Source organism: Cryptotermes secundus, unplaced genomic scaffold (genome assembly GCF_002891405.2).
Source record: "Cryptotermes secundus unplaced genomic scaffold, Csec_1.0 scaffold116, whole genome shotgun sequence".
In the NCBI taxonomy this organism is placed as follows: domain Eukaryota; kingdom Metazoa; phylum Arthropoda; class Insecta; order Blattodea; family Kalotermitidae; genus Cryptotermes; species Cryptotermes secundus.
Window position 1 is genome coordinate 539,377 of NW_019732857.1, and position 22,189 is coordinate 561,565.

At 38.0% G+C, this 22,189-nt stretch overlaps 2 protein-coding genes across 2 annotated transcripts in view; one reads left to right on the forward strand and one right to left on the reverse strand.

The window, feature by feature from the left end:
* The window catches only part of LOC111867761, a 134,348-nt gene extending 112,812 nt beyond the window's left edge, over positions 1–21,536 (forward strand). The window contains exons 3-5 of the mRNA XM_023857902.2: positions 9,175–9,317; positions 13,965–14,079; positions 20,093–21,536. Of these exons, the coding sequence (XP_023713670.1) occupies positions 9,175–9,317; positions 13,965–14,079; positions 20,093–20,345 (511 nt within the window). The 3' untranslated portion in view covers positions 20,346–21,536. The remainder of the gene's footprint in view (positions 1–9,174; positions 9,318–13,964; positions 14,080–20,092) is intronic.
* LOC111867781 (slowpoke-binding protein) overlaps positions 1–22,189 on the reverse strand; it is a 274,904-nt gene that overhangs the window by 194,691 nt on the left and 58,024 nt on the right. The window lies entirely within an intron of this gene.

Here is a 22,189-nt window from a genome sequence, read left to right on the forward strand (position 1 = left end):
TTATTATTATTATTATTATTATTATTATTTCTTTACTTGTCTGCATTAACGTGTTTTCCTCCAGTGCTTGCCTCTAATTTGTCTTTGACTTTATGTTGTGATTGTCCATAATAAAATTACCTGTATCTACACTGTGCTCTGTATGTAACTGGCCTTGCGGCTGTTGACTTGACACATAAATAATAAAGAATTTAATTGAATTTTTATTTTCCTACATCTCTGTATTCTTTCTTCCACTTTGTTTTTTATCTGGTTTCTGCTACCTCTGAAAATGGCTAATGCAGCTGTTTATTTAATATGTAAAAGTGAAGATTATTATTATTATTATGCAAATATCACGTTCGTATCTTGATTAAATTATTACACTTTTTGCAGTGAAGACTTACTTTGATAGACAAGGGTTTTCGACATACTTTTCAACATATAATATTGTGATGTTCTGCCCAAATGGCAGAATATCGAAGCGGACGTCCACTGCTAGACAACGGTTTGTTAAAACACTTTCCCGAGACAATGCATACAGACGTCCATTGCCGGGCAACGGCTCAATAAGAGTTGTACTTGAAATAACCAATAGCTAGAGATAAAATCAGCGCGTTACCTAAAAATGAAAACAAGTTTCCGAGACAACGCAGTCAACTGTTATGGAAACGAAACCTTACAAGAAATTGTCTTCTAGTCCATCCGACTGCAAAAGATGAGAGATCAGAGGAAGACAAGAGCGGAGACCAGATCAGTGGTGAACGGAGCGGAGATGAGATCAGAGAAGAAACCAGCTCAGTCAAGAACCAGAAGACAAAACGTGAGAGACGACAGACTAGTCAGGTCGTATCGTCTGGAAGACGTTAATTCAGAGTGATTGTGATTGTGATTGTAAACGAGTTATCCAATAAAACAGCTTCGTCTAATCCGGAATCCACAATTATTTATCACGGAATCCCGGACACGTGACAATATACAACATATGGACACTTGAGTGATTCATGGTGACATTTAATTTTCTTAAAGTACACGCTGCATAACTAACAGTAAAATGTTTGCGACATCGCTAGGCGGAACTAAAACGTAAATATTGTTCCTGCCTGTTTCACTTTAGCTCCTAAGATGGAAGTAAGGAAAATTAAAAATTAATATTTAATTATGGTTGATATGAAGAGAAAATAATGTATGGAAATTGTACTTAAAGAAATTAAAACTATTTTTTTTTATTTTTACTCTAAAAATCGCATTATGTATACAGACCAGAAAAAGTTTTAGTCACAAAATGTGAGGACATACCTTGACACAGATGTCAGAACAATACTAACTAATCTTATGCAAATAATATTTGAAACTCTGTACTAATTACTTTCGAGCAGGACAGTACGAAACCTCTATAACATAAGAGGAATTTATTATCCACCTGAGCATCTACTGGTTTCCCACGCAGAACTGTAAATCGTGGAATTGTTTAATGGAGCAAGGAACGCGTCTCCATTTGTCTTATTTAGCGATGCAAGCTACCCGATCGGCTAGTTCAATATGAGATTTAGATTTTCCATCCTTTTTTGCCTCTGTGCATAGGCAAGACAAATTACATTACACAAGCTCTTCTCATACAACTTTCTGTTATAATCTGCCTTCGGGCGCAGAATAATCCTCAGAAGATATAAAATTCTGCAAATGTGGAACATTAAGACCAAAAGGGAATTTCGTGCAATATTGCATGGTTAATATTCCTGTCAAAGTAATGGGAAACGTAGAAAGTAAAAATGAAGATAAAAGTTGGAGGTAAATTTGACCCTTTTCTTAATTGAGCAATGAGCCAAGAAGAATTCTAGGGGCGCAATTAGAGCTTCAAGCATGCTTAACTCGATACTAGTTAAGGGGTGAGTGGACAGGTCCACGTCCCGAACTTTTTCGTACTAGGAAAATCCCCCTACACCCATGGAATTAGAGGCTGGGTAGGCTCCAGACCCGGTCTGGACCATATGGCCTATTCATATATGAAATCAATTAGACTAGGCTTATTTCCTTCTTGAATATGGCTGCTGTGAAGATTCTGAACATCAGCCTACAGACATAAGAGCAGGCCTAATTAAAATATAAGTTGTAACTTGTTGGTAGTTGTAGTGATGAAGTAGTAGTAGTAGTAGTAATTTTTGTACTTGTCACTAAGTTGCTTCCAACTACTTAGACACTAAGCGACAGACTGCATTGTTACTTCCGACTATTAGAGACTAAGCAACAGACCACGAACGTCAAAGTCATGTGTTTTTACTGACGCAGGAATTGACGTAAACATTGATGTAAAACCTGAAGTACCAGTCTATAGAAACATTGTTAACTATGCCTGTATATTGGAACAGTCTTACCTTACAAATGAACCTTTTAATTATAATTTATTAGTCAGGAAAGAAAATAGATTTCATGAAGCAGAGCTTTGCTCCATTGCTGGCATCATCCAGTTTACTTCTATGAAGTTGTGTGACTATCCTTTCAAAGGCTGCGGAATAACTGAACAGACTGTATCCGTCTAGGTGCGAAGATGTGTAACACAATGGCGTATTTCATTTTTAAATATTCCATACCATATATTATCGTGGCTGCAGATTTTACGTATTCGAAAATGAGAGCGTTTGGACAGCCGCAAAAAGTTGTCCGACAGATAAAATATAATCAATAAATGGTAATTAAATTTCACAAAATAATGGGTGTGTCATCATATGCGAATTTCAGATAATGTGTACAGCTATATATAAAATAAATTTCTTCTTAAAATAACGCACAGTGGTTAACTTTGAATATCTGTCATCGTACAAAACTTTTACTAGCTTTCCTTGAAAGGTACCACTATCAGTTTGATTTGTTTCATTTTGGACCGTCACACCAACAATTACAAAGACAAAAACAACACCGTCCAGTGTGACTATTTAAGTTTTATCACTTGAAAACACATCACCCTTACATGTTTCAATCCCTATGGATCATCCTGAGAGGGCATCAATACTTTTTCCTGAAACTACTATTACAATAGGTGTTAAATTGTATACATACAAATATAATATGTGAAATACACAATGTACAACTTTTTAGTCACAGCAGCCTTCCTGGTATTAAATTTTTTAAAAATTTTGTACTCTAAGATTAAAATTTATAAACCATGCAGGTTCGTGTCAATTCTCCTATTGTCTTTCTTGGAGGTGGCTGATCCTGTGCCGCCTGTCTATCTTCCGAAAGAGATTCTGCAAGTGATAAAACTTAAATAGTCACAATGGATGGTGTTTTTTCATCTTTATAATACCACTATCAGTTCGAAATCTACGGCTAGAACTAAAATGGTTTCCGTGTGGTTAACAACAGTGGTTTAAGAACAGTTTCTGATAGCAGCAAAACATGTTAAAAGATTAGGTAATGCAAGTTACAATATAATTTGTACTAGGAATGAAAGAGAAGTCGGAATTTCTCAGTCGGTATAGCGACAGCCTGCTCTGGCGGGAGTTAAATTGTTTCTCTACTTCAGAGTGTCCAAAGCGGCTCCGAGGCCAACCCAGAATCCTATCCAACGGGTATCAAGGACTCTCTCTTTCTGGGGTAAAGTGGCCTGAGAGTGAAACTGACCACTCACTTCCGTCTAGTGCAGGGGTCAAGGATGTCATAACTATTCGATTTATTGGATATTCACCCTGCGAAATACAATTAGTTGTAACACACTCTTGCTGTAACCATAAGACTTCGTAACTACGAACAATGATAATAAAGTTTACTGTACCTGTAGATATACCACACAAAATAAAGACTTCACTTCTGACTTCTGTCTTTTGTCGTATTCTGTATTATGTCTTCTGGATACTCATCTCCAGTAATCTCTAGTAATCTTCTAGTAATCCTCTTAAGGTAGCCCTTGACGTACCGAATAGAGGAATTCGAGTCAAACAGTTGACAACATTCTCTGTTGTCATGAAAATGTCCTTTCCGTTGTTCTTCCGAGCACCTCACTTCAATAAAAAGACCTTATATGTCGATATGATTAGAGATTTCCAAGTAAATATGAAATGATATCAATGGATTACAGAACTGCTCAGTTATACGAGCGACTGACCATGTATTGGACTGTCGATTTCGATTTCGAGCAGTACCAGGTTACTTTTCGTCACCATGTCTGCACCGGCTACAAGGCAGTCCAAAACAAAGACAATTGTAACATAGCAAAATGCCAGGAACATGAAGCCTACCATTTATCTGTGTCTAATCCCAAAGTTTACCGCAGTGAACGGAGAAGTTCATGGGGGTAGGCCTAGGCCCACTGGGGCTGTAGTGCCAAGGAAAACAATATCCCGAAGTTTACCTTCATAATCCCTATAAGCATTCATTACTTGATACTTTGACTTCTGACTGCATTACAAATAAAAAAAGTAAATAATAAAATTCGAGGAATTACTCTTTATAGTAGTGGTTTCAATTATGCTATTAATCATATTCCCATGTTTTGCACCCAGCAGTTTAAAAATGAACTGGTAATTATTATTCCCCTAATTTTATTTCATGAATAATGCACTGATCAAGGTATGTCTTGTATATCTAATGCGGCGCTGATGAGGAAAGGTCACGCCCTTTATGGAACCTAAAAATATATTACGATATTCGTAAAAGTCTACTGCTATCTCATCTGTGACTCTTGTGCACAGTTGACATTTCCCTTCCTATTATTAGTATTACTTTAAGATAGGTTTTTCCAAAAGACGTTCCTTGGAACCCCAGGGTTCCGCGTAGTGCAAAGAAGCATTCTGTAAGAAAAATCTTTTACAATATTTAACAAGAATTTCTGGGAAGAACACATCTCCTAATTTCCTCTCATTATAATTTTAGTATCTGATGGGGCAAGTAGAAAGAATAATTTAGTATTTATTCGAAATTAAGTCAATAAAACAACGCAGATTTTTAGACTGCAGTGCTGCTGTTTTTGAAGGGGCTGACTTATGAAGTACGCCGTTGAGAGGACCTCAGTTAGCATAACATTCAAGCCGAGTTTACTGAAGATTATTACTGGTACTCAGGTAACATTAAGGTTATTAATTCGACAATTTGAGAGGTTTCAGTGTTGGTATCACTAATGAGAGTGATTCCTTAATTACGGCGTTGTGGTGGTCTCAGGTGACATGATATACCTATGAAATCTCATTACGTGCGGTTCAAACATTTGACTGCTATTAAGGCTATAACCTCAATAATTTGAGAAGCCATAGTGTTAGTGTTACTGATGACAGCTGTGTATCATATATGCCATCGACTTGGCCTCATATGGCATGATACATATACGCCAAGTTTCATTAATATTAATACAGGATTTTTTTTAAGGTCTTTTGTTTCGTAGACAAAAAAAAAACTTATATAATACAATCTAAATAAAACCACAATTTTTATTTACAGACAACACACGTCAACAACATCCCGAAGCAAAAAGACTGGGCCAAGCGGGAAAGAATTCTAGGGATTTTAAGAATTCTTACTTCAAATAACGAAACATAATTTTACAGAATTAACGACGAATCAAATAAGAAAGCTACTGTGGTGTGTGAAAAACTTTTAGTGAACCGACACTCTGGGTAATTTTAACTATTTGTAATTATTTTAATTAACTGGAACGTGGCTATCTTTGACAAAGTGAAGTTTTGTGTGTTGGTGATTTCTTTTTCTACTATAAATGCCTCTGATGATGGCTCCGTGGTGAGCCGAAACATGTAAGGCAGGTGGTGACGAGGTGGAAAACTTAAAAAAGTGTCACATTTGACGGAAGGAACTTGATTGTTAATTAATACAGGAGTTCGAGCAGTATTAACGTTACGTCTCAAAAAACGGAAAGTTTGCAATGTTCGTATTCCTGATGGGAAGGTTTTATGAAATAAGTCACTGAGATGAGTTTATATATACCAGGTTTCATGAAGACTGGTTAACGCATTCTAAAGTTAAAAGTGAAGTTACGAAGACAAAGAAACACACATACACGCACACACACAGACATGGAGATGATTTCATATGCTTGCTTTTATTTTCTCAAAATAAGGAAAGGAGGCTAAAAGGGGAAATTACTGTTGGCATTGAAAAAAGCATTTATGCGGGATATTAATTTTCAAGCTTCATTCTTCGTATACATGAAAACATGATTCTTTTTCTAAGCATGTGCAGTTCAATAAAATATTGATCTTATTCTTGTTTTATATTAATTATTAATCCTACTTATATCAGGGCCGGTCACGGTAGCAGAGCGGTCTAAGGCATGTACTATTTTCGCTCGCTTGGAAACCGGAATCGTGGGTTCGAATCCCACTCAGGGTATGGATGTTTAGTTTGTATTTGTGCTTTTTACTGTGTTTATGTACAGGTAGAGGCCTTGCGACGAGCTGATCACCGAACCAAGGAGTCCTACCGAATGTGTAAGATCTAGAAAAACCGAAGTGAACGGAGAAGTTCGTGGAGGTAGGCCTAGGCCCACTGGGGCTGTAGTGCCAAGGGGGGGGGGAACTTATATCATGTGTAGTTTTTTAATTTCTCTCATAAGAACTTTATTAGGGGTTCGGTAAAGATATTCCGAGTACGAAAGTTTTCAGTGGCCAAATTAAGTTGGAAAATATTACTTTCAGATTTATGTTATTTTTACCTCATACCTAGAGTCTAGTAGCTCAAGTTGTGCCTTCAATTAAAGTTTTGAAACGAAAACACTGCATGTGGACATACCTCTTTTATCCATCAAACATGCTAATGTCTTGCTCATGTAATCCTTCTTGATATAATATAGGTTATTATGATTAACATATGCTGAAATAATTTTATTCTAATCGTCGGTATTCTTTCGTTACTTTAACTACCTTAGGTGTTAATGTCAAATCTCACTAGCCTCCTCTTTCTTCTCAATCAACTTAATCTGTGTTTTGGATATCCAGTTCTCGAAACGGCGATTAAGATGACTGGTATCTTCTGGGTTACGCCTTATGGTACACTAGAAGTCCACAGACATTTCGCAAGAACTTACTGCCTCTGTTTGCCACCTGTTTCTTCTTAATTTTCTGCTTCGCTCACCCTGAAGATGGAGGATGTATCCTCCTCCGAAATGATAGTGGACTTCTACCGAACTATACAGCTATAGAAATGACAAGACATTCGCCTAAAGAGAGAGTAAAAACGAAAAGCTTCTGTGTGTGATGTCCTAAGGCCAATACTTGAATGATTTTGCAGGGGCTCTAACTTCCTTGTCATTGCAATGATTAATTATAACATTTTTCGGCCAAGTTTTGAGTAGGTAAAAAAAGACTCTTCCAAATATATCAATGTTTATGCTAACACTAAAGATTTTGCTGAATTCTTCTTCCACTCGAGGCAAATGCCTTTTCTCTTCTAGATCCTTCTCGATTAACCCTTTGGTCCAATATTCTTCTTGAGAAACTCTGTCCCTTATCTCGAACATATATTCCGCCTATAAGGCTCTCGAAGACTCGTTATCATATTTACGAGTTTCCATCATTTGGCCATTTTCTGAACCAACCAACTCCGGAACACACGATCAAAAACTTTTGTGTAAGATCCCTTTCTTGCCCGTTCCATTACAGAATGTGCACCGTGAAGTAGAGTGTATCTGTTATTGATGAGTGTGTCCGTATCGATAGTCGACGATTTACGTGCTCACGTGTGTCAAATTCATATTCATGAACAAGGTACTTTATATATAACCACACATAGAAGTAAAGGGTGTTGAAGTCCGGTGATGGTGGTGACCAATTCTGCGGATTTATCGTGTCGTCTGACATGTGTTGTCGCTTCGTTATGCTGAAAGCCATTCATGTCCTTGTCAAAGGCACTTCTTCCAAAAGGACCGGCAGCAAATGATCCAAGAACACGGCGTATATAGCACTTGTTGGCCCGTCTCTCCAAGAAAACTGGTCCAGTGAGCTAAATGTCAATTATACCATACCATACGTTAATACATATTGACTTCAACGGTACTATGTGGATTCACATTCGACCACAAATGTGCGTTTATTGTTTACAACATTACCGGTAAATTGATGTCCTCAGTGAACGAGACGTACCGATGAAAATGGGGATGCGCGACTAGCCAATAGCAGTATCCACCGCCTACACAAATATCCGAGTTCGAGGTACTGAATTTACTGGACGGGGTACACATAGAGGCCTTCCTAATTTAGCTTCCGTCAAAATGTTTTGTGAGGAGCACTGATGCAGGCGGGGGTTCACACTGTTACGTGGTTTGCAATTCATCACTTTAATAATATTTTCCTCGTGATCCATAATTCATCTCATGTCGCCTGGCAACATAAACCTGGGAAACGTCTCTATTTCTATTAATTGTCGATTGAAGTACAAAATACAATTCTACGGGGGGTGCTTCATGGCGATAGTTGGCACCGATGTTCATTAACAGCAGCAGGAATGATTCTGTTACGAAATTCATAGACAAAGTCCATGTCTAAATATCCTTCATTAGTAAATGTAAGCCTCGTGCTTTCCAATTCCCTACTACCGTGCCAATGTTGACAACACACTTACTGTGCATACTGCTAGCCGCTACGCTGCTGTAGTACCTACTGGCCTGCAAGGAACTACATTCCAAAGCGTTCTGTCGCGGTAGCAGCCGAGTGTTTCGCCCGATACACCACATTTCCTTATAAAAAATTATGAAACTCTTGAGATTCGAAAAATGTTCCTGCAGCCACTTCATTCAAAATGGCCTCAGTAATAACTTCTTAAAGTTATGATATAAATTATTGAAATATCCTGTAGATATACAATAAATGAAGAAAGCAGTCTTCTGGGTTTTGGCACCGTGTATATGTGGTGTTAACCGACGTTTCGGAGGAACGTATCTCCTCCATCTTCAGGGTAGAAGGAAAAATATAGTCTGCTTTTACCGGTTCTCACGGTCTCTTCGCTTGCAGATTTCTTATATTTTTTCTTCTACCCTGAAGATGGAGGCGATACGTTCCTCCGAAACGTCGGTTAACACCACATACACACGGTGCCAAATCCCAGAAGACTGCTTTCTTCATAGTCACCGCCGTGAAAGCCTCAAATCTTATATACAATAATTGTTATGAAAAATAAAACAAAATCTTTTAATCCGACGTTAGTCAGAAATATGCATCTTACAAATCCCCTACCCAAACCACGTGTTTGTTGCAGTGCTTTCAAGACTGGGATGCAATGCTTCGACCTGTACGCAGCCACGTGTCTGAATGGTGATGAACGGAAAGTCATGAACAGAAATGTGGCAGGAGCCAGGCACGCATTCAGCTACCTGTGTGACGACCCTTCTTTCCAGACAGGTAATGTATACATAGACGATGTCTCTGTGGGACAGAATGGGAATCCCCTTTACGACCTATGCTTGGACGACGTGCTGTATTATACTGTGAAACTTTTCTCTTCATGCAATATCAAAGTTTGAGGTTCATGGTGTAGGAGTACAGCAGTCCAGGGGCTGCAAGCACTGTTTCCCATCATCCCCCCTCAGACAGTAATCTGCAGCATAGCTCAGCGGGCGCCGAACCACTGCAGCAATTCATTATAAACCGAGAATTAATTTTAGTGAGGATTAATACCTTTTGGGACATGACCTAAAGCAACGCCTTTTCACGTCCCAAAAAATAGTAATTTTCGTTGTCACTATAATGAGGTTAGAAAAACTACACAATGAGGAGCTTCATAACTAGTACCCTTCTCCAAGTATAATTAGAGTGTTCAAGTCAAGGTCCTTCAGGGTGTCCTACCAAAGAGCTCTATGAATTTTTCTTCTCTCCCGTTCGTGCTACGTGCTCCGCTCATCTCATGCCCTTATTTTGAACATAGTATAATATCCAGCAAGGTGTAGTACAAATTTTGGAACTCCACAATATGCATTTTTCTCCAGTCTATTCTGTATTCCACGCTCTGTTCCCAGATACTTACATTTAAAGTTCTTCTTACGTTGTGAAATCCTAAGTTCTGAATCCATACAAAATAATAGGTAAAACTGTTTCATAACTTTGTGGATAGCAAAGTGGAACGCAACAAATGAAGAATGAATGAGAGCCCACATTCACGGAATTTAATCCCTTCATACTTTCTTCATGAATGAAATTCCCATCCCTGAGCCTCAGTACTGTTTCAGACTAAGGTACAGCCACTTTCTTCCACTTTCTCTTCATTATTCACTAGTCATTACGTAAGTTGTCACTAGGGATAGTCTGAGATACTGGCAACGTCATTAAATAAATTTAATTTGAAACATTTCATTAAGTCATGTGCCTTCTTACACTTGGATTCGCTTTGTATCAAAAATCAGTTTGAAGTTATAATTAAGAGATCGAATGGTGTTCTAAATTATTAAAATAAAATTTGACTATCGGGGCATTTTTAACAGACATAAGGGTGCCTCAAATACTAAGCTAAACTAAGTATTTGTGATGGTGTGAAAGTAATTAAAAAACTATGAAGATGACATTGGACATAAACTGTCATTTAAAAAAAAGGGGGTATTTTACCGTTCTCACGGTCTTGTCGCTTGCAGATTTCTTATACTTTTTCTTCTACCCTGAAGATGGAGGCGATACGTTCCTCCGAAACGTCGGTTAACACCACTTATACACGGTGCCAAATCCCAGAAGACTGCTTTCTTCGGTTTTCATTCAATTTTTTAATTTAAGTTTTCTTGAAAAATAACTTCTTTTATGAGCATGTGGTTTATTCTTTATAAAATTTATCTGCTTTACCTATTATGTAACGTAACAACACCAAATATGCGTGAATCCAATGAAGATAAAAAATGCATAGATTTAGTTTTAATTTTCGCATGCGTAAAAAAACAATTATTTTGTTTGATAAATTTGTTCGCTTCCTTACTCTTCAACCCTGAAGGTAAGCCGGTATGTTCCTCCGAAATGCTATAGTATCCTAGAGGTTAGCGCTTCTTGATATTTTCGCTTTTTCATAATGTAAAAATAAATGTATAAAAATTGTATGGTTTTGCGAAATTATACCTTTTTACGTGGCTGCATTTGTTCTCCTGCTACTAAATCTTAGATACCTACTAAAGCGCAAGTAATTCCTTGGTCAGTTGAGTAGCCATCGAGGTTTCAAGAACGATTCTTCACTGTGGAGTTGATGACACTATGATTCAGCACGAGTTCACAACTTACACTGCCAGAACCGTTCGTGCATAAGCGGTATATGTAACATAACTCTATTGGATGCAAGCTTCTCACCGACGTAGCCGCGAATAGCATTATCTTCTGCAATGCGATGTTGAATAGTCCCATAAAATTTCACCGACGTTAAAGTAATACCTCCTACCCCACATCCAAATAGTTTCTAGTTACTTCTTAGTTCATTCTTTGAAGCGGAAATAGAGGCAGTTCGTCCTCCGAAACTTCGGAGTACTATCTGAATACAATGCGTCATATCCCAGAACAGTGTGTTCTCCTCTCATCATATTTGCTTGAAAACATTTATTAATTCATCAAAATAGTAACCACTAACTTTACATAGGCATTATCCTAAGCTGAACTGACATTTGGATTTGTTGCTGGAGGTACTAGCCAGCGGTTCGCTACGATCGCGTGACTGGTGCAGCCTCACGGGCCTCGCTATATTTTTCTCAGCTGGTGTAGAATACATACAGAATGGCTCTGGAGAGATGCCGTAAGGGTAATTACTGGCATCGTACACAAAATTTACTGAAAGTTTTAAATGACTGACATAATGCTGTTACAAAGTAATTTTTGTTGAGAGTCCTGGTCATTACTGAAGGTCGAAAGCTACTACATGAAACTTCAACTAAATGACGTATAATCTGGCTGAAATTGAGCCATCTTCCTTCACGTAATAAATTGTCAATCAAGAAGCTTCGAGGTTGAAAGTCTGGCGATCAGTAATTCTATAAACTCGTGTATATTCTGTGCAATTCTTTATAAGGAACAGTGATGAATGCGCACTGTAATAATTTTGGAAAAATAAGAAATTTTGAAGAAAGTAAATCTTATGAACAGTCTGTGATATCGAAGAATAAAATACACAGAACTGCAGAAAAATGTTTACTCATTTCGACATTAGTAAAAACATTGTGAAAGTAAGTTAATTTTGTTTTTTTTTTTTAATTTTTATACAAAAATCTAATAGCTTTATTCAATTGAAACCACTAAAGACAGACTTATCATCACCTATACTAACCAATCACATTAGTAATGGTGAACAGTGTAAGCGAAACAATTTTAAGATATTATCCATCGTCAATCATCTGAGGTTAGTGATATGTCCTCTGCCCTTGCCCGTCGCCGGTGCCTGAATAAAGAAGCGATCGGATCAGAATATTGTGAAATCTTTCCCACCTCTCCGCCGGTCATGCATTTCGTGCCGCAAAAGAAGAAAGAAATGTTGTAGTAACATTGAGCACAACTGACTACTCGTTAACAGAAAGGGAATATGAAAAAAAAAAGAGTTTAAACATGTGTACAAAAAACGCTCCAAATAAACTTTTAATATATTTCACTACACCAAATATGTTTCGTCTATAATTTTCAAAGGTATCTTCAGATGTTTATCTATCATAACATTTTCTAGAATAAACTCTCCATGTAAAACATCTTGTTTAAGATATATTATTTGTTAATTAAAATTATATCAAAAATGAATTCCACAAAGTAATTGATAAATGATTCCTTCCTTCTTTCAGCTCATTGGAGTTGCTTTGTTCCTCCTATGTTGCTTTTCCATTTATAGACCTAATTTTGTTCATGAATTATACATTCAGATCAACTAAATATGACGTTACCAACGCAAATTTTGTACGGTGGGAAAATGCATAAAATATTAAAGTAGGTTTATGGTTGAATTTGAGGTACTCGGGAGTAGTAACAGTCAGGATTCAGGTACTGCCTCTGTCTTCAGTGTCGAAGATGGAGGCAGTAGAATCCTCCTAGACGTCGATCGACTTCTGTTCGACTACATTATTTCACATCCCAGAAAATATGAGTAGCAACCTTCATACATCGTAGTTTCTAGGAATCCTGCTTGGAACTCCTAGTTGAAACTTCCTAGATTGGGACCTGAAATTCTACTTGTTACTTAACGTACAACCGTCGCCAAGTGTGGCCAGATGCATCTGCGTGTGAAATAAAGAAAATAAACATTTAAAATATCCCAGACATTCCCCGATTCACATATAATATGCCTTTTAAACATAATTTTTTTAAATCTCACAGATACTTGTTTTGCCAAGATATTAACCATGAAGTAACTTGTGGTTGAAGAAAGACGAAACAGTTACATTTCAATAGATTAAAAGTAAAGGTGCCGGTCACGGTAGCCGAGCGGCCTAAGGCATGTACTGTCTTCGCTCGCTTGGAAATCTGGATCGTGATTTCGAATCCCAATCAGGGCATGGATGTTTAGTTTGTGTGTGTACGTTTTTCTGTGTCAGTGTACAGGTAGAGACCTTGCGACGAGCTGATCACCCGCCCAAGGGGTCCTACCGAATGTATAAGATCTAGAAAAACCAAAATTGACAGAGAAGTTCATGGAGGTAGGCCTAGGCCCACTGGGGCTACACAGCCAGGGAAGAAAAAAAAAAGTAAAAGTAAAGTTGTTTCTGTGCCGAACTAATTAAGCACTTTGCCATGAAGGCATATGGGGGAGAGAATATATAGATCCACGTATTCTTGACCTCGGTGCTAGTTAGAGATGAGTGTACAGCTCCACGTCCCAGTCTCTCTTACCCCGGAGAAAGGGGCCCCGGTACCCCTCCGGAATTGGTATGGAGAACGTGGAGAAGAGAACAATTTTGTCAGCACCAAGACTGAAACTCCAATCTCTCGGCCGTCCAGCCTGTAGCCAGTCTCTCTACCGACTGCGCTCTCGCGGCTCCCCATGTTAAAACACTGGATTTCCATAAATATTCATTGCATGATCTCATTTACCTTTTTTCTTATTCTTTTCAGAGTACCTCCAATACAACTCGTGCTACAGAAAAGTTTCCAGGGACTGGGACTTTTGTGCCAACAGATTTCTGGAGAGAGTAAACAACTCGCATACGAGAGCCTTCGATATATGCTGGTAAGCCACAAAATGAACGTTTCAACAGCAAGCACATAAGGTCTTCCGTAAGGACTGTCTACAAAGTTCTACTGTTACACAGAGCGTACATGCGAACGGATCTGAAACATTCATAGGAGCGAAGCGGTCATGTTGGTTTTGTTTCTTCCAGAAGAAACCCACGTGAAGTTGTTTGTCGCGTGACATCTGTCCTTTTGTACCAGCCCCAGATGATAGGTGAGGGTGATTGTGGAGCAATTGGTGGAATGAATGTTGGCAAGGGAAACCGAAGTACTCGGAGAAAACCTGCCCCAGCCCCACTTTGTCCTCCACAAATCCTACTTGACCAGATCCGGGATCGAATCAGGGCCGCCGCGGTGAGAAGCCAGCGACTAACCGCTTGAGCTATGGCGCGGCCGACAAGCTAACTTATTAAAATTATTGAAATGTTTCGGAAGCTTCCACATGTGCACTATCTAAACATTTGGAATGTTTCTTGTCCATGTACTCAGTAATATAAATACTCCTGTTATTTCTTTTTATTGTACATCACAATGAAGGATTATGGCCCCGTAGGACTGTGAATATTTTAACTGAAGGTAGGGTTAAAGGCAAAGTTATCCCTGGGTTTAACTAATTGAGTACTACACCACGAAGACCTAAGGGATAGTGGAGATATAGCTCCACCAATTTAACCTCGTCATTAGAGGGATGTAATTATTTAGCTCCACAACCTTGATACGAATCGTCGGTATAACCAGACTACACAGCGCCATATCTCAAGTAATAACTATTTTCAGCAGCATTACCCTTACGCACATAAATAACAAACTATTTAGCTACATGGATGCGGAGTGCCGTAAAAATTAATAACAGTTCTTATAGTTAATACACGTTGTGCCTTAGTGGAACCGGAGGTAGTTACCGCGTTCGCAAGAGCCCTCTACTGTGCTGGCTACCGAGCGCAATAATAAGTAATTGTATTATTAATATTACCTCTAATATTGCTCCGTTACACTTTTTCCGTAACAGGGCTTTATTTCTCAACACAGTTAGTTAAGTCTATATCCAAACTATTATAAATTCTCCAATATTTTTGAGCGAGATCATAAGAAAAGGGGGACCCTGCATCACTCTTTTGCTTTGTGTCTATCCCTCCTTCCCCTCCTCCCTCTCCACCCCCTCCTACTCGAACTGATAAATCCCTCAGTACGTCACGCAACTGTTAATTCACGACAACAAAACACAGAAGGGAATTTGAATTGAATTGAAATTGATGGCTTACAGATACTGCGTACTTCATAATGAATATCGTAGCATCAGCAAATACACCCAGCGTGCTTCGTACTCTGTTTAATTTCCAAAGCATGTGAGTTATAATATCTCTAGGACAGTAAACTGTAGATTAGATCATTGTATAAAACAAGCATATCGTCACAGAAACCTGAAAGTGGTCACCTGGCATTCTGTTAGGCTACGAAGTATTTGCATTAACACAACGAACGTTTTACTGATTATCTAGAATAATTTTGTCAATATACACCCAGCTATTACTGCCACATAAACACCTCAGATAATCTAAAAAAATAACCTAGAATATGTAATTAATAATGATAACTATTTTTTTCTTCATATGCTAGATTCCCAATATGCTGTCCTTGCGATACACATGTCAGCCTAAAACATTCTCTTGCGAGTATATTAAGAGATATGATCAGACTTAAACTTTCCAGACATTTCAAGAAGAGTATCACAGAGATCTGAATTATACATTGAATTTGGAGTACCTAATTTAGAATGAATTTTTGTAATTTTAATAAAAATAATGAAATTTGTAACATACTGTGGCATATTTGCTCAAAGTAAGAACTGAAGAACCAGAAACTTTTAACGACTGTGTAACACAATGCAAGTTGTGTTCTCAATGCAGAACGTGCCGAGGCAATATAACGAGTGCAAGCTGTCAGTATTGATGAGTCCTGAGATGGCGGCCGCCCTGCGAGGGTGTGAGCCCGAGAACAGAGGAACGTCCACTGTTGGAAGACGTTACCGAGCCGAGCAGAGCAGTGAATACTGAGAACACTAGTCTTTGTGTGATAGTAATTTGTGAAGTGTTGTCACGAGTTGTAAAAGTGTCCAATAGGCTGTAAATCCTTCGTTCTGTACTTTATTTACTCCTTCTGATATTTTACAACTCCTGGATGAAAATATTCTTAATATTTCAATTTGGATATCTTCTACTTTCCCCTTACATTCTGACTACTGAAATGCAGTACATTTCTCAGCCTGTCTATGACTGGGACAGGGTATACGAAACAGAGGTGCAGAACCGACGCGAGAGGAACACTTAAATATATTGCTTATGCCATGTAAAGATGACGACACGCATATCTATTACAACTACAACAAAGAGAAAACTATTACGAGTCTCCAATGTTTAAAAGTTGGAAATATAATTCTTTGTAGAAGAGGACGACTTGGAAAAAGCAAGAGTTGAGAGCAGTTTCATTCTGTCTGCCCTGTTAATCATAAGGGGTACCTTTCTCATACATGAATTGTTAATGTTGTTTCACTATTAAATGTTATACACGATGACAAGAAAGTGGAGGGTAAGGTAATTAAGTGCATCCTCCTTCTGTGTATGGCTTTTAATGAAGCATGTGGGGTGTCTGACTTCCTCCTACTCTTTCTCATTTCCTAGCTGTTTCGAAGAAAGGTATAGCAGCAGCGCTGTTCTTCCAGAGGAAGCCTTTCGCTCCTTCCACTTCCCGGCCGACTTCTAAGTTCTTTTTCCTTTAATAAACAACACATGGATCAGAAAGTGATTTTATTTTCAGATTTTTTTGAAACTGTGAGGGGAACACAGCCAAGAAGCGTAATGGCAGCAGGAAGTCTACTGCACAGCATAGATCAATATCAGATTGAAACATATATATATATATTTCACGACTGTCGAGCGAAACTGTACTTCGAACTAGAAATTCTACTCAAAGCACTCATGATGGAACATATTTCATACTTGCAGTTGAAAAAGTTCAAATGGCAGTTGTTCTATACTTACGTTTACAGCTGAATGAAACGGTGATGACACTTTTCTGATACTATACGCTAATGAAAGTGGCCATGATAGGTTATATTTGCAGCTGAAATAAGTGCAGATGACAATACATAATAGAGTTTAAAGAAGTAACTGTGAGAACCGTGGTGTAATTCTGTTGAAAGGAATGTCTTTGACATTGTTTTCACTGGTCTACTTGCAGTTGAAAGGAACGAGTATGATATTTGTTGTAATTGTGGCTCACAGAATGGTAAATGTCATTACTTTACAGTAATGTAGTTAAAGTTAAAGAAATTAAAAAATAAATTAACACGTTTACTGAGAGTCTAACCATACGCCAAATAAGAATTGATGCCCCATCTAAGGACCGAGAGTATAGTACTTTCTGAGTGATCTGGGACATGAGTACCGCAGAGATAGAATAGAGAGGGCTGCCAGAGGAAACCGGAAATGCTCGAAGTAAAATGTACTTTAGGACCAACTTGTCCACCAAAGATCCTACATAGATTCCCTGCGATTTAGTCCAGGTCTAGGCAGTAAAAAAACCTGCGTCTTAGTACATGAGTTTAGCTTGGCTTTCATAGTTTATTTTCATAAAAGTAAGCATAGTAAAGAATGTTGTAAGAATTTCAAAGCTGTAGTCACATACATAATTTCCAGAGCCTGTATTGAAGGCCGGCAGGTTGACACCAAAGAGTTGTAGTGCACTGATGGCAGGGAGTCACAAGGGAAGCCATGAAGAAGACATGGCCCACTAGATGCATTAATTAATGCCTAAAATTTTGACAGTAATAATACACAACGTGATATCTTACTGAGAGGAAACAGAGTTGCTTGGGAACTCAAACAAGCGGTGTAAAACTCAATGTCTCACGTTTTGACTGTGCATTTATTAGACACACAACACACAGATTTGCGTCATGTAGTTGGATTGCATGGAGAGTTTTATTTCTGTCTGAAGTTCTGACTGAATAGAATAATCCTACAAACACAAAACTTAAATAGAAGTATGAATTTATTTTATATTACATACTACATCAACTTAATATTATTTCCGAGAATAAACTAAAAATACTAAAAAAATATTAAATAACTTAAGTACAATAATTATTTAACTGCTAACAGTGTTTTTCATCATTTCTGAATTATTTAATAAGGTTGGAGTGTTATATAACGGTTCTAGAAGGGAGTAAGTAGGATTAACACATTCCACATATTTCCTGGCTCTTTGTATCTCAAGCAGTGACGTTTATATTAGCTGTCCAGAATTAATTCCTCTCGATTTATCAATTTGCATCCGCAAATAACATACCGAATACATTTCAATTTATTTCATACTATGCATTCCTATTTGCCAATATGTAATGCTGCAGAAATATACTAATGATATTAAATAAATTATAGAATATTTCTTATTAGGAACACAAATTTAGCGTCTGGTTTATTTAGTGAAAACCGCGTTCTGTAACATAAACCCATTCCACTGAGGTTTCTGAGGATGTTTAATAAAATAGTAAACTTTCCTTTACGTTTGAGCACCAGGACATGAAGTTACATAGGGTTGAGGGAATAAGTTTTCAACATATAACAAACCTCAATCCCAGACAACGGCAACTGGCAGCTTCCCGCCTTCAGCCACTTGACTCACGGGAAATATTCTAAGGCGTTCACTGCATAGAAGACTAGGTGGGTAAGGCATGAATTTTTATTTTGTGATAGAGAAATTGGTTTAATGCTCCTGAAATTGCACTAATTCTGCTATATTATCCGCACCATTTCCCATCACTTCAGCTGTCGAAATCGCTTGTCCTGAGTAAAGAATATAGATTGAGAATGTTTCAAAATGGGGTGCTGAAGAGAATATTTAAACCGAAGAGATAGATCAAATAAGAGAATTTTGGAGAAAACTACATGATCAGGAGTTTCATAATTCATACTCCTCACTTAATATTACTGAGACGACAAAATCAAGTGCCGATCACAGTGGTCGCGCGGTCTAAGTCATGAACTGTCTTCGCTCGCTCGGACGCTGGGGTCGTGGTTTCGAATCTCACTCAAGGAACGAATATTTGTTTTGTGCGTGCATTTATTCTGTGTTTATGTTGTCCTGTTATATATAGGAATTATGTTAACCGTCAACACAACAAATATACTCAGTTTTAATATTCGATCTTTATTCGTGCTACATGTTTCGGTCGTATAAGGCCGTATAAAACACGTAGGAGGAATAAAAGTCGAATTGTAAAACACTGAAAACGAGTATATTTGTTGTGCTGACTGTTAACCTAATTCCTATATATATATATATATGGAACACACAGCAGGATGCATCTAATGAAGATAATGCCGTATGGTGGGCGATGACTCGTTCAAGGAGCCCAACCGACTATGAAAAAGGCACTGAATAAGAGGAAACGGCCTTGGATGGGCTGGAAGAACCATTGGAAAAAAAAAGATACATTCAAGTAGGTTGAAGTAGATAAGAGCATGTAGCATATATATGAAAGATTAGAAATGCGTAGTCCTACAATATTTCAGTTCGAGAATTTGAAGGGAAGAGGCCATTAATAAAACGAAAGACGAAATATAGTAACAAAATGAATCGTAAAGGAACAGAATGTGATGGTGTGGACTGGAAAAGGCGTAGTGGGGATCGGGACCCATATAAATCGGTAATATGCTTCGTCTGCGGTACTCGTCATGAAATTTCTTGACTAGCTGAGCCATTAAGGCTTCCCAGGAAAGACTCTGTTCCAAAGGATTAGTTAGTTCGTTCTCATGTCTCCTTCATGAATTCAGAATAGACTATGCATGCAGAAGGCCAACAGTGTTTAGAATCTGCCAATATTCGAAAGTGCTTGTAATATATATTACTACTTGGGAAATCTCAGGTGTTTGTTATGGTGCATGAATAAATGGTCCTTCCATGTGTCTTCAAATGATGGTTACACCTAATGCCTTGATGTTATGTTGCAGCGCCAATCACGCGTTTCTAGACTGTGTGTATGACGTGGGAATGAAGAAGTGCCACCACAAGGCTGCAGACTTTCTACGTAAAATTGCCGGCATCTTAGCTAACGTGAGAGTACACGATGCAGCTTGCAGATCCAAAGGAGAGACTCCAGACAGGTGTTCTGCTGCGGACTGGCGCCCTGCACTTCTTGTTGTAGTGAGCTGCTTCATCGTTCTTTTGACTACAAATGTTTCTAGCAGCTCTTCAATCGATTGAGTGATTGATGTGTCTTAAGACTGGAATTGAAAGACTTCATTTCCAGAACTAAAGAAAAATACTGTCTTCTACATATTGTATTACAAATATAGTTTGTACCATCGTTTTATTTGATATATTGCCGTCGTACGCCAAAGGCTGGCCAATGTTAAGGGATCGTAAACGCACAGAAACACTGCAAAGAAAAGTATGAATGTCATTCGTTGTGAAATTTCACAGAGTAATGCCAATACATAATCGTGTATCGATAAATCTTTATTATGAAAAGTTTTTATAAAAGTAGCACTGGCCCTCGCATAACTACGTATGAAATATAGGTTTACATAATATCCATGAACATTGGTATTAGGATGCATATAGTTAATTTATTAACCCTATGGGCTGGTTCGTGTTTCAGATGGTTAATGTTTGCATAAATAGACAAGAAATTCTCTGTTTCCAATAAAATCCGAAAGTACTCCAGACTGTTTTCTAAAGCCTGCACTGGTCCCTGTCCTGAACCATGAATATTTATTTTACTATTGCCCTCTCATTTGTCCCTAGGTCTTCCATGTGGTGTTTTCGTTCCGGTTTATGAGGCTCAAATTCTGTAGCACATCTAACCTGCCTCATGTGTCCTACAAATCCTATTGATCACATCCTCATACTTACTGTTCTGTATGACTTTTATAAAGCAAAATGACAAAATTTATCTTTGTATAACTGCTCCTTAACTTGAATAAGAAAAGAAATATTATAAAAATTGTACCTCAAAATGTTGTCGTTTACATCATTTCGTAAAACACAAATTTCCTTGAACACCTTAAGGCCGATATAAATTAGTTTTTGATAACTGAAGAGTACAAATATTTACGTACATGCAAGAAGAAAGGGATAGTCAGCTAATATCGCGGCGTTTGCCTGGAGAGACTGAGAACACCATGCACATTTTCAGGACAACGGCTCTATCGATCGAAACTGAATTGTAGACACCCAGAATATGAAGCACAAGTACTAAGCACCCAAGAAAGGAATTTGGTGATAGTTCAGGGATATTTCACCCAGAATTACAGAGGATAATTAATTAAACTTTTCGTCAAAACCACGTCCGTTAAGTATTACATGTGACATAAATGTATGCAGACATAGAGAGCTTAATGCTATTTTGCACAAATTTCACATATAAAGGTATGATGGGGAGGTCATTTCTACTGTTCAGCATGTTTATTGTATGACACGACGAAGCGAATTTCGAATATGTTCGATAATGGAAATTTACCTGAAAAGTTGTCGAGCGTGTTTAATTTCTGTTCGCACCAATCAGACATAAAGTGTACATTACACGAAACTCAAATCACACTGGACTGACTTGGTACTCTGTGCACTGTTCTGCACGAACACGCTTCTATAAGTTCCATCTCAAATATTTTTGGATATGGCAATATTTAAAAGGATTCAAGGAAAATAATTTCTGTTTCTGGGAAATGTCAATGCAAATAAGATCTAAAGACAAGAAGATGGATAATGTCCAAGAACATATGTAATATTTATAATAAGTATCAATGTTTTTGCAAAAACAGATTCTGCCGTAAGAGCAGCGTAAATGAACTAGTCTCGGCCTTGGTGTGTTCTCCACTCTCTAGCTAATTGTACGTATTCGGTATTTATAGAGCAGATCACTGATTTACTGCACAATGTTCTGTCAATAAATAATAATGTTTGATATAATTATGAAGAAAGTCGTCTTCTGGGTTTAGGCACCGTGTATTCTTCGTTTTGGCCGACGTTTCGGAGGAACGTATCGCCTCCATCTTCAGAGCAGTTGAATGGCTTGGAATGCAGAGAGCAGTAGCTGTAGTGATAGG